The 12,569-nt window shown below is 38.8% G+C and overlaps 1 protein-coding gene across 2 annotated transcripts; it reads right to left on the minus strand.

The window, feature by feature from the left end:
• Positions 1-1,520: 1,520 nt before the first annotated feature.
• marc1 (mitochondrial amidoxime reducing component 1) lies at positions 1,521-9,492 on the minus strand. 2 transcript variants are annotated; one of them, XM_038279501.1, is made up of 7 exons: positions 9,194-9,492; positions 5,187-5,357; positions 4,705-4,867; positions 4,467-4,607; positions 4,212-4,273; positions 3,283-3,354; positions 1,521-1,820 (listed from the first exon to the last, which is right to left on the minus strand). In XM_038279501.1, exons 1-7 carry the CDS (start codon positions 9,442-9,444, stop codon positions 1,694-1,696), a joined length of 987 nt encoding a protein of 328 aa, XP_038135429.1. In that variant the 5' UTR covers positions 9,445-9,492; the 3' UTR covers positions 1,521-1,693. The 2 variants fall into 2 exon arrangements, with proteins under 2 accessions (XP_038135429.1, XP_038135428.1); XM_038279500.1 differs by having other exon boundaries at positions 4,467-4,610; positions 9,194-9,490.
• Between the last annotated feature and the right edge of the window lie 3,077 nt (positions 9,493-12,569).

Genomic DNA, 12,569 nt, shown 5'->3' on the forward strand with positions numbered 1-12,569 from the left:
TGGCATCATTGTTTCTCTTCTGTGAACCATGGTTATCTCTAAAGAAACATGTGCAGTTATCATTGCGCTGCACAAAAATGGCCTAACAGGAAAGAGAATTGCAGCTAGAAAGATTGCACCATAGTCAACAATCTATCGCATCATCAAGAACTTCGAGGAGAGAGGTTACATTGTTGCCAAAAAGGCTCCAGGGCGCCCAAGAAAGACCAGCAAGTGTCAGGACCGTCTCTGAAAAGTGTTTCAGCAGCGGGATCAGGCTTGCTCAGGAATGGCAGCAGGCAGGTGTGAGTGCATCTGAATGCACTGTGAGGTGGAGACTCTTGGAGCAAGGCCTGGTCTCAGGGAGGGAAGCAATGAAGCCCCTTCTGTCCAGGAAAAACATCAGGGCCAGACTGATATGCTGCAAAAGGTACAGGGAGTGGACTGCTGAGGACTGGGGTAAAGTCATTTTCTCTGATGAATCCCCTTTTTGATTGTTTGGGACAACTGGAAAACAGCTTGAAGACGATGTGAGCACTACCATCAGTCTTGTCTCATGCCAACTGTAAAGCATCCTGAAACCATTCATGTGTGGGGTTGCTTCTCAGCCAAGGGAGTCGGCTCTCTCACAGTCTTACCTAAAAACACAGCCATGAATAAAGAATGGTACCAGAATGTCCTCCAAGAGCAACTTCTCCCAACCGTCCAAGAGCAGTTTGGTGATGAACAATGCCTTTTCCAGCATGATGGAGCACCTTGCTATAAAGCAAAGGTGACATCTAACTGGCTCAGGGAACAAAACAGAGATTTTGGGTCCATAGCCTGGAAGCTCTCCTGATCTTAATCCCATTGAAAACTTGTGGTCCTTCATCAAGAGATGGGTGGACAAACGAAAACCTAAGAATTCTGGAAAATGCAAGCATTGACTGTGCAAGGATGGACTGCTATCAGTCAGGATTTGGTTCAGAAGTCAATTGAGAGCATGCCAGGGAGAATTGCAGAGGTCCTGAAGAAGAGAGGTCAACACTGCAAATATTGACTTGCTGCATTAACTCATACTGTCATTAAAAGCTTTTGTTACTCATATGATTGCAATTATATTTCTGTATGTGATGACATCTGACATACACACATGAAAACCAGAGGGCAGCAGATCATGTGAAAAAATAATATTTGTGTCATTCTCAATACTTTTTGCCATGACTGTAGATAAGATTATGTCCTGCTTTCATGATTAAAATAAAGTCACACTGACACCTAGTGGCCAATGCATGGAACTGAAACTAAACCAATTCTGTGGCGGTCCTGTATTGAAGCATTCCATGCTCAAAAGATTGCACATTTATTGTAAAGCCAAGTGGGGAGAACAAGCCTCTTTTTATGCAGTCAGAGAAGTTAGTACTTTAACTGAGAGAATTTGAAATCTAAGAAAAGAGAAATTCACAATGACGTCCACTTTGTCTTGTAGCTCTTATTTAAGGTTAATAAGAGCTATAACCATAATTTAGTAGCAACGTGTTCCAATAATTAACAAGTAGATGTAAGGTGCAAAAGTTAGGAACTATTTTTATTGTTTTAGAGTATTTTGCTTACAAAATTAACATGATTACACATTTTAATGATCTCTGAGCTTCAAAACTTGAATTAAGCTCTACTTCTTCCAGGACTACATGTGCTGATGCTCTTCAAATCCCATCCTGTTATGTTTCTTCATTTAATGGGTGATCTTGTAGACTTCGTCGCCAACATGGATGACCCCTGTCTTCTTGACATTGTGCAGCTGTCCGAACAATGGGCTTTTTTGGTAGATGTGTGTCTCTGATGGTTTGCACATTCGGTAGCTGTGGAAAGAATATCCCCATCAGGCTACACTGCATTTCATTGGCCTTATACTTGATTGGAAGGAAAAATGTTGCTGCAACATAGTTTTATGTCATATGTGGAAATTTAAATTTTGAATTTAACTTAATAAATAATATTAATTTATATTATTAACTTAATATAAAGGGAAACTATAATTAAAAAAGCAAGAATAAAAGTACGCACTTATCTGATAGATGATCAGGTGCAATAAAACTAATCTAAAAATCAGCAAAATATTCCTAATACATGTGTACTTTCCATAAATTTGACCAGGTTAATAAGATGATAGGCAATGAGATAAAATAAGATAAGTTCTTTTTTTAATGTAAATCATTGGCAAATTGTCTTACCTGCTCCAACTTACCTTCTCATTTCGATTTGACTTTCCTTTATTTCAAGTTTTACAGCGCTCATCTTATGTTTACAACAAGTTTTAAGTTAAGAAATCTTCAAAAAACTAAAGAAGTGTGATGCAAAACTAAAGAGGTTTGATATTTAGTAAATATACTGTTTGTATGAAATTGTTTGTTGGGATTTTGCCTGAAAAAAAGTAACCAGTTCCTTGAAAATGTATTATAAACAAGCAGTTCTGTGAAAGCCTGAGATTTCTGCCACTGTTGTAGGTTCTCATGTCTTAGGCAGATGCAGGAAAGATAATTAGTTAATGGAAAGGTGGATGAATAATACTGATTTAGACTAGCAACTGCAGAAACTGTACACCTTCCTGCATTACAGCTGACTGTTTATACAGCAAGAGCAAAAACAGAACGGCTTAAAGAGTAAGAGTTGAAAGTTGATGATCGCTTCAATCCAGTTTGACTGAGTTTAAGCTATTCTGCTTAGGAAAACGGGCAGAAAAAACATTCTGCAGATGTGTGCAAACCTGGTAGAGAGAGAAAAGAATATCACCTTTCAAATATAGTGGTTGTTAATTATTTTAAAACTGTAACCTAGCCTGTTGATGCCTAAGCTGTAAAGCAAAGGTAAAGAAAACAAAACGTTAACCTCTATTAAAGTTACATACAAGTCACTGGAATATGATTGAAAGAGGCTCTAGATTTGATTTAGGAGATTCAGTATGGCAAAAAAAAAAGGAGTTGGTATTATAAGATGCAGGTAGGGTTGTAATCAACACCACACCAACCATGACCAAGGAGTACAGAGACCGAGACAAGGCCAAAACCTTATATATTCTTGGCCTCGTCTTGGTACTCTGGTCTCGGTTGGTGGGGTCTTGATTCCAGCACTGCAGGGGTGATCAGAGCAGCTTTTTAATATAAACTGTTGAACTTTAGTTAATCTTATGGTGGGAATTATTTCTAAAATATGATGCAGGAACTGAGATTATATCCTAAACTTCCAGCAAAGAAAGGATGTTATATTATTTGTTTTTTTTTTAATCTGTAATCCTATCCAAATTTTCCTGAGTGATGGCGTTACCTTTTCAGTGTTTCAAGTGGCTCTTTTCTGCTCATCACACCTGTCTCTGGGTCAACTGTGGTCAAAAGGCACCTAAAAATGATTAAAAAAAAAATTATTATATTTATTTATTTTTATATATATATATATATAAAAGAAAGATTACAGACTGTGGTTGCCTCCGTTCTCATGCAACTATTGCTGTTTTTTTGCCTCAGGAAGAATGGAGTGAATTATGTTCAATTATTGTTGCGAGCAAAATAACTTTTATCAACTCCAGAAATCAAACTTTGAAAACTTTTTAATCCAAATAAGGGTTTTGCTGCTTTCTTAGATTTAATTTTTTGAAATGATTTATTTTTACTTATTTTTTATATGTTTTATTTTAATTTTTTTAATTTTTAAAATTTAATTTTTGCCAGTTTGATTTAATTATTTTCAATTTATTTTTACAGATCACATTCCCTTCTTTTCTGCGGGCAGGCTGTTCTCCGGATGCCTTTCTATTGGTCTACTCCATGTTAGCAGGAACATTTTTATTAGGCATGGGTAAAAAGAACATGTACTGTATAAATGAAACACAATTTGAAAAGAATGCAATTGTAAAACTCAATCTGAAAAACGAGTTAGGAAAAATAAAATACAAAACGAATCAATTTATTACAAAATGTTTTAGAAACTAAAACTTTAAAAGCAAAAACAATTAAAATAAAGTCTACGTAAGCAAAAAAGTTCCTCTCAAAACCTTTCCTTTGATTAAGACATTTTTCAAAGCCTCATCACTGCATTGCATTTTTTAAATTTCCATTTCCAATCCATGTTTTTTTGCTTGCAACAATAATGGAACAAAATTAATTTAGTAGTGAAGCTCATTTATGACCAGCAGCTGTTTTGGATTCACTGCTTTTTGTAAATGAAGTGGTTCTGAGTGAAGCATCCGACCGTGTTACCTTCCACATGACATTACACGCTGCAGCCTCACGCTGCCAATCTGGATCTCTTCCCAAGAATCCTGAAAAAGCAAAACAGTCGGAGTTAAATTTAGTGCATGCTGTTCGCGTGGAAAATGGCGAGCTATTAGTCAGAAACAAACAACCGAGAGAAAACTGTTCAGGCAGCAGTGAGGAAAGAAAAGGAATAAACGCTTACATTTGCTATTTAGGGTGTTTTGTGGTTGTAGCAGTGATGTTTTTTTTTTGACACACCTCATCAAATGGTTTGCAGTCCCCTATCACTAGGTTTGGGCGAAAGCGCTCTGTGGTGACCTTCTGATCCAATTTGCTGCTGAGATCCCCAACAGATGCTTCGGACAGCAGCATCACAGGTCCATAATCTGGGTACGCCACCTGCTGGATTACAGTTGTTAACACTTTACAGCAGGGAGATGAACAGACAAAAAATCTGGGAATTAAATGCAGCAAAGCAGCAGAATATGGTCGCTACCTCGAACTGAAGGGAAAGCGTCTCAACCGCAGATAACCTCCTGGGCTTCATTTTAGGCTCAAAATGCACCAAACGATAAGTCTTCTCCCCCCCGAGGTAACTGGTGAGCCAGTGAGACGCCTCGTCGCCACAGTCCCTGCCCTGAATATCCTTACTAAAAACTCTGCAAAGCAAGAAAATATTTTAGAATTAGCAGGTGAGAGATGAAGGATAAAACAACATCATTAATAAGGAAGAAAATCTGAAACCTGATATGAAAAAAAAATTAACTTCTATGTGATAAAATAATAAAGAATGGATTTATTTTTTTCCCCTTGATATAACAGGAAAGGACTAAATAAATAAAAATCAAATCACTATCAGATGATGCCATGCTCTGCTAATAGACATTGCATAACATACACAAAACCTAAATCTGAGAAAAAAATCTCTCAGGATTTCAGTGAGCTTTTTTTCTGGTTGAGATAATAATAATATGAAACCTGCAGTTGTGGATCTGGTTATCAGGCTGTTGAATTGGAAACTTCAGCTCCTCCATGTCTGGTCCATTCAAATAAGTATAACCCCCCTTATAGGACAGAGACACCAGGACCAGACGGGGCTGTTGTCTGGCAGTCACCATGTTGCCCTCCTCCGTCACCACCAGCCAGTGTCTGCAAACACAAGGTACACAAGCAGGGCCGTCACTAGGTTTGAGAGACATGGGTGGCTTAGCCCCTAGGTAAGATATTGCGCGCGCGTAGCGCGCGCCGAAATTTTTTCAGTGCACTTTCTAAGGCGCTGTCTATAAATTCATTATTTTAAGAGCAACATACCTGGGAAACACTTCCCTCACTAATGCTACTTCACCAACTAAACTACACCAGTTAAAATGTGCTAAATTACAAAGAGTAAATGGTAGGTGCCATGCATTACTGCATAAATGGAAGAAGGCAAGTGGTTCGCCACTCATCATAATGGAAACCTTCTACAGAAGACAGTTGTCTAACCAACAGACTCCCAACATCTTCATAAACCCTTAACCTGGCCATTCATCTTTCCCCATCTCCCCTGCACCCACAACCTGTCAGGAACCCCTGTCTGCTTTGCAATAACCCTGTTTCTGTGTGTGTGCTTGGTGTGTGTGTGTGACCTGGACTTTGGCATGTCTTTCTCTACACCTGGCACAGAGAGAAACACATATATGTGAGGAACTTAACAATAAATGCAGCATTATCTTTGATAGATTTCTGCTTAATCTAAAGTTTAACCACAAAATACAAGTTGCATAAATGGACAGTAGGCAATAGGCAATAGCATCATTGCAAAGAAGGATATCCTTGAGACTTTTTCACATCAGTCTGACAAAGTTTTAATGCAAATAAAGGAAGTATTTTTAAGTACAATGTATTAATGAAAACACAAAATCAACAGTATATGAAACGTACAACTTAGAACTATAGTCAACCCAAGGAAGCACTACCATATCACACAGTGTCGCCCTATAAGACTGGTGGCACATAGATATGGGAGAATTATCCTGCCATAATGCAAGAGCACATAACTTCAATTAGAGAAAAGAATTTCATCTTCTTGCACTCAAAACTTATAATGCTCACACTCAAAACATGCGCTCTCTCTCAAATATTTTCTCTTCTCTCAAAAATCTTTGTTTCTTCTCTCAGATTTAAACAGATATTTTCTATATTATCACAGATATTTTTTCCTCTCGCTTGCCTCCATCTCCGCTCTGCACGGGTCTCAGTTACGCTCTGCTTGCGGATTTGTTTTGCTCTCTCAGACTGCAGTTGGATCGTTGCCTAGCAACCTTTCCAGCCAATAGAACGACAGCCTCGGAAAAGGTGCGCTTGTTTAACCCTACGGAGTGTGCCTGTGCTACTACGCCACTTATAAAGCGTCAGCTGAAACTGCTATTTACAGTAGTTTTGTGGCTGATTGTTGTTTAGAAATAGAAAACCTGGTTTCATTTCTTAGTTTTGCCCTGGATTTTGTAGCGTTTGTGGACGCTACGTCGCTACTTGATCAAAACAATAACGTCGCTACAGGAAAGTTACTTGATAAATAAAGCAGCGACGCTACGGTCAAGCTACTTGAAAATGTAGTTAAACTAATAGCTTCGCTACATGTAGCGGCGCTACTGCCCATCACTGCTCCTGTGACAAAACTATTATAATGATGCTAGTAGGCTACAACAACATCGTGTTTTCCCACACCACTGACTTTGTTCACCATGGTAACGTAATTCCTACTGAATCAGACAAGCTATTAGGCCTATATTGTCTCTTTCCTCACTCCAGGTAAAGTGAAGAAAATGTAAACCGCTGACATCAAATGGCAAACTCACCGTATGTATCTGCACGCAACCATAACTTTCCTAATCAAGCTCGATGACTGTGTGGAGATTCAAAGGGCGCGCTGTTGCTGCACTGCACAGCTGCTATGGTCCAGTTGATGGCCGTGTACCACGTGACGTGACGCTGGACGCGGAGCCAATGAAGGAAATGAATATCCTAACGATATTAATAATTGTATAAATAATTGTGTTTGTAAATAAACTAACAGGAACTTATCTTCAGATTAACTTGCCTTCTTGGTGGCTCGTTTTCAGTGCTTTACTGCAATTGTGTGGGGTTATATGGAAAAAAAATCAATAAATAAAAAAATAACAATAAAAATCGCAAAATAATTATGGGGTGGCTAATACCAACGAAGGGATGACTTCAGCCACCCTAAAATAGGTCTAGCCACGTCCCTGTACACAAGGATGGACTCATCACAGCTGCAACAAACAGCATACCTGGATTAAATCCAAATTCAGGCCTCAAAAGCACTGCACTCGGAAATTAAGAGCTACACCAATGGAATGAAAAGTACGGAAGACGATTAGGGCTACTGAAAAAACAAAAAATGTTTACTGATTTTTACATTTTATTTCAGTATAATATGAGAAAAAAGTCAGAATTCTGACTTTAATCTCAGAATTCTGACTTTAATCTCAGAATTTTGGATCTTAATGTAGATGGGCACCATGAAGGAAGAGATGTGGGATCACTCAGCTTCACTGACAAAGATGTGAGTTGTTTAGGAGGGCCAGTAACACATTGGTGGCAAATGACGAAATTAGGCAACTTTTTACATGCCCGAGGGGTCCCTGGTCATTCTATTTCATTAATGGGAGAGCAGAAAGTGATTAAACAAGAGAGCTAGTCTCTAAAACAGACATGGCTACAGCTTGATACTAACTTGTTTGTTAGACGTCAGAATTCAGTCAGATTTCTGAAAAAAAAAGTCAGAATTCTGAGATGGAAGTCAGAGTCAGAATTCCGAGATTAAAGTCAGAATTCTGATAACAAAGTCGGAATTCTGAGATTAAAGTCGGAATTCTAGGATTGAAGTCGGAATTCTGATATTAAAGTCGGAATTCCAAGATTAAAGTCAGAATTCTGACATTAAAGTCAGAATTCCAAGATTAAAGTCGGAATTCTAAAATTACTGTATAGTCAGAATTCTGATATTAAAGTCGGAATCCTAAGATTAAAGTCAGAATTCTGATATTAAAGTCGGAATCCTAAGATTAAAGTCAGAATTCTGATATTAAAGTCGGAATCCTAAGATTAAAGTCAGAATTCTGATATTAAAGTCGGAATCCTAAGATTAAAGTCAGAATTCTGATATTAAAGTCGGAATCCTAAGATTAAAGTCAGAATTCTGATATTAAAGTCAGAATTCTAAGTTTAAAGTCAGAATTCTGATATTAAAGTCAGAATTCTAGGATTAAAGTCAGAATTCTAGGATTAAAGTCAGAATTCTGACATTAAAGTCAGAATACCAAGATTAAAGTCAGAATTCCAAGATTAAAGTCAGAATTCCAAGATTAAAGTCAGAATGCTGACATTAAGGTCAGAATTCCAAGATTAAAGTCAGAATTCTGACCTTATTTTTTCCATCTTAAACTGAAATAACATTTTAAAATCAGTTAACTTTTTTTATTTTTTCAGTGGCCCTAATCCTCTTCTGTACAAAAGCCAAGGAGGTGGGACTGATTATATAACAGCCTGTCCAGAATATTGCTGTTAAACATGTGCATTTTTTCTTGCTCTTAAACTGGAAACTGATTTTCCCAATTTCCTAAACTCTTTTTTTAAAGCACATATTTTCCACTTAATCTCAATAAAATACTCCGTTTGCAATGTGACAAAATGAGGGGGAAAATAATCCAGGCTGTAAATTCTGATTCGGATTCTAACCACCTTATAGTGGTGTTTCAGATTATTTTGTGCAAATGAAAGGAATAACTTTCTAACCTCCTGAACAGTTTAAAGTCCACGAAGTTTACCCATGTCTACTATTAAATATTTCCGATATTTTTCCAGCAATGTTTTCTAATGAGGGCTTGTATTGCAGGTTATGTGGGATCATGAGAGTAAATCCATGACAGCTGATCTGGACATCACTGACAGATGAAACGCGCTTGTTTTGCAGCACTCACCGATCCTGCAGCTCTCCAGCTTTTAGGCCCAATCTCTGGCATTCTGCAACACTCACAGGCACCGCTTTGCCCGATTTGAGAGGGTAGATGAGGATCTGCGACACTACGCCCACACGAACGGCTTTTTCTGGCTTCCGCATGTATTTATATCCAAGTCCAAATCCCAGAAGAGCAGCTCCGGCTGCGCCGACCAGAAGAGACGCTTGCTTATTCTGCGCCAACGCGTTCACAGCCAACTCTTTCAGATCCATTTTGGAGCCTAGCACACTTTGTTGGACGTTGAACTTTTTATTAAAGAGACAACGGCGTCTCTGTGGGGCGTTCGCTGACATTCACAGAACGTGGGTAATGCGGCTCTCTCCTCGCTCTTTTTTCTTGAAATCTTGTTCAAAAACTGAATGTAACACAAACAGTTTACCTCTTCATTACAAACTAAGCAATAAAAGAGAAAAGACATGAGTTTCAGCTAATGTTCAGTTAAAAAGGCAGCAAATAAGGTCTCATGTTGTGACCCCAAAGAGGGGTCACAACATGATTTTCACAATCATAATACTGCTACTGGGGGAAAAATACTCCTTGGCATCAGGGACGTGGCTAGACCTATTTTAGGGTGGCTGAAGTCATCCCTTCGTTGGTATTAGCCACCCCATAATTATTTTGCGATTTTTATTGTTATTTTTTTATTTATTGATTTTTTTTCCATATAACCCCAAACAATTGCAGTAAAGCACTGAAAACGAGCCACCAAGAAGGCAAGTTAATCTGAAGATAAGTTCCTGTTAGTTTATTTACAAACACAATTATTTATACAATTATTAATATCGTTAGGATATTCATTTCCTTCATTGGCTCCGCGTCCAGCGTCACGTCACGTGGTACACGGCCATCAACTGGACCATAGCAGCTGTGCAGTGCAGCAACAGCGCGCCCTTTGAATCTCCACACAGTCATCGAGCTTGATTAGGAAAGTTATGGTTGCGTGCAGATACATACGGTGAGTTTGCCATTTGATGTCAGCGGTTTACATTTTCTTCACTTTACCTGGAGTGAGGAAAGAGACAATACAGGTGCTGGTCATAAAATTAGAATATCATGAAAAAGTAGATTGATTTCAGTAATTCCATTTAAAAAGTGAAACTTGTATATTATATTCATACATTACATACAAACTCATATATTTCAGATGTTTATTTTGTTTAATTTTGATGATTACAAATGACAACAAATGAAAATCTCAAATTCATCATATCAGAAAATTAGAATATTACTGAAGACCAATAAAAACAAAGGATTTATAGAAATGTTGGCCAACTGAAAAGTATGAACATGAAAAGTATGAGCATGTACAGCACTCAGTATTTAGTTGGGCCTCCTTTGGCCTGTATTACTGCAGCAATGCGGCGTGGCATGGAGTCGATCAGTCTGTGGCACTGCTCAGGTGTTATGATAGCCCAGGTTGCTCTAATAGTGGCTTTTAGCTCTTCTGAATTGTTGGGTCTGGTGTATTGCATCTTCTTCTTCACAATACCCCATAGATTTTCTATGGGGTTAAGGTCAGGAGAGTTTGCTGGCCAATTAAGAACAGGGATACCATGGTCCTTCAACCAGGTACTGGTAGTTTTGGCACTGTGTGCAGGTGCCAAGTCCTGTTGGAAAATGAAATCTGCATCTCCAAAAAGTTGGTCAGCTGCAGGAAGCATGAAGTGCTCTAAAACTTCCTGGTATGTGGCTGCGTTGACCCTGGACCTCAGAAAACACAATGGACCAACACCAGCAGATGACATGGCACCCCAAACCATCACTGACTGTGGAAACTTTACACTGGACTTCAAGCAACGTGGATGAAGTGCCTCTCTTCTTTTCCTCCAGACTCTGGGACCTTGATTTCCAAAGGAAATGCAAAATTTACTTTCATCAGAGAACATGACTTTGGACCACTCACCAGCAGTCCAGTCCTGTTTCTCTTTAGCCCAGGCAAGACGCTTCTGACGCTGTCTGTGGTTCAAGAGTGGCTTGACACAAGGAATGCGACAGCAGAAACCCATGTCTTTCATACGTCTGTGTGTGGTGGTTCTTGAAGCACTCACTCCAGCTGCAGTCCACTCTTTGTGAATCTCCCCCACATTTTTGAATGGGTTTTGTTTCACAATCCTCTCCAGGGTGCGGTTATCTCTCTTGCTTGTACACTTTTTTCGACCACATCTTTTCCTTCCCTTCGCCTCTCTATTAATGTGCTTGGACACTGAGCTCTGTGAACAGCCAGCCTCTTTAGCGATGACCTTTTGTGTCTTGCCCTCCTTGTGCAAGGTGTCGATGGTCGTCTTTTGGACAACTGTCAAGTCAGCAGTCTTCCCCATGATTGTGTAGCCTATAGAACTAGACTGAAAGACCATTTAAAGGCTTTTGCAGGTGGTTTGAGTTAATTAGCTGATTAGAGTGTGGCACCAGGGGCCATCAATTTTGAACCTTTTCACAATATTCTAATTTTCTGATATGATGAATTTGAGATTTTCATTTGTTGTCATTTGTAATCATCAAAATTAAACAAAATAAACATCTGAAATATATGAGTTTGTATGTAATGTATGAATATAATATACAAGTTTCACTTTTTAAATGGAATTACTGAAATCAATCTACTTTTTCATGATATTCTAATTTTATGACCAGCACCTGTATAGGCCTAATAGCTTGTCTGATTCAGTAGGAATTACGTTACCATGGTGAACAAAGTCAGTGGTGTGGGAAAACACGATGTTGTTGTAGCCTACTAGCATCATTATAATAGTTTTGTCACAGGAGCAGTGATGGGCAGTAGCGCCGCTACATGTAGCGAAGCTATTAGTTTAACTACATTTTCAAGTAGCTTGACCGTAGCGTCGCTGCTTTATTTATCAAGTAACTTTCCTGTAGCGACGTTATTGTTTTGATCAAGTAGCGACGTAGCGTCCACAAACGCTACAAAATCCAGGGCAAAACTAAGAAATGAAACCAGGTTTTCTATTTCTAAACAACAATCAGCCACAAAACTACTGTAAATAGCAGTTTCAGCTGACGCTTTATAAGTGGCGTAGTAGCACAGGCACACTCCGTAGGGTTAAACAAGCGCACCTTTTCCGAGGCTGTCGTTCTATTGGCTGGAAAGGTTGCTAGGCAACGATCCAACTGCAGTCTGAGAGAGCAAAACAAATCCGCAAGCAGAGCGTAACTGAGACCCGTGCAGAGCGGAGATGGAGGCAAGCGAGAGGAAAAAATATCTGTGATAATATAGAAAATATCTGTTTAAATCTGAGAGAAGAAACAAAGATTTTTGGGAGAAGAGAAAATATTTGAGAGAGAGCGCATGTTTTGAGTGTGAGCATTATAAGTTTTGAGT

This window comes from Cyprinodon tularosa, unplaced genomic scaffold (assembly GCF_016077235.1).
Source record: "Cyprinodon tularosa strain WSP-4 unplaced genomic scaffold, ASM1607723v1 ctg150, whole genome shotgun sequence".
NCBI lineage: Eukaryota > Metazoa > Chordata > Actinopteri > Cyprinodontiformes > Cyprinodontidae > Cyprinodon > Cyprinodon tularosa.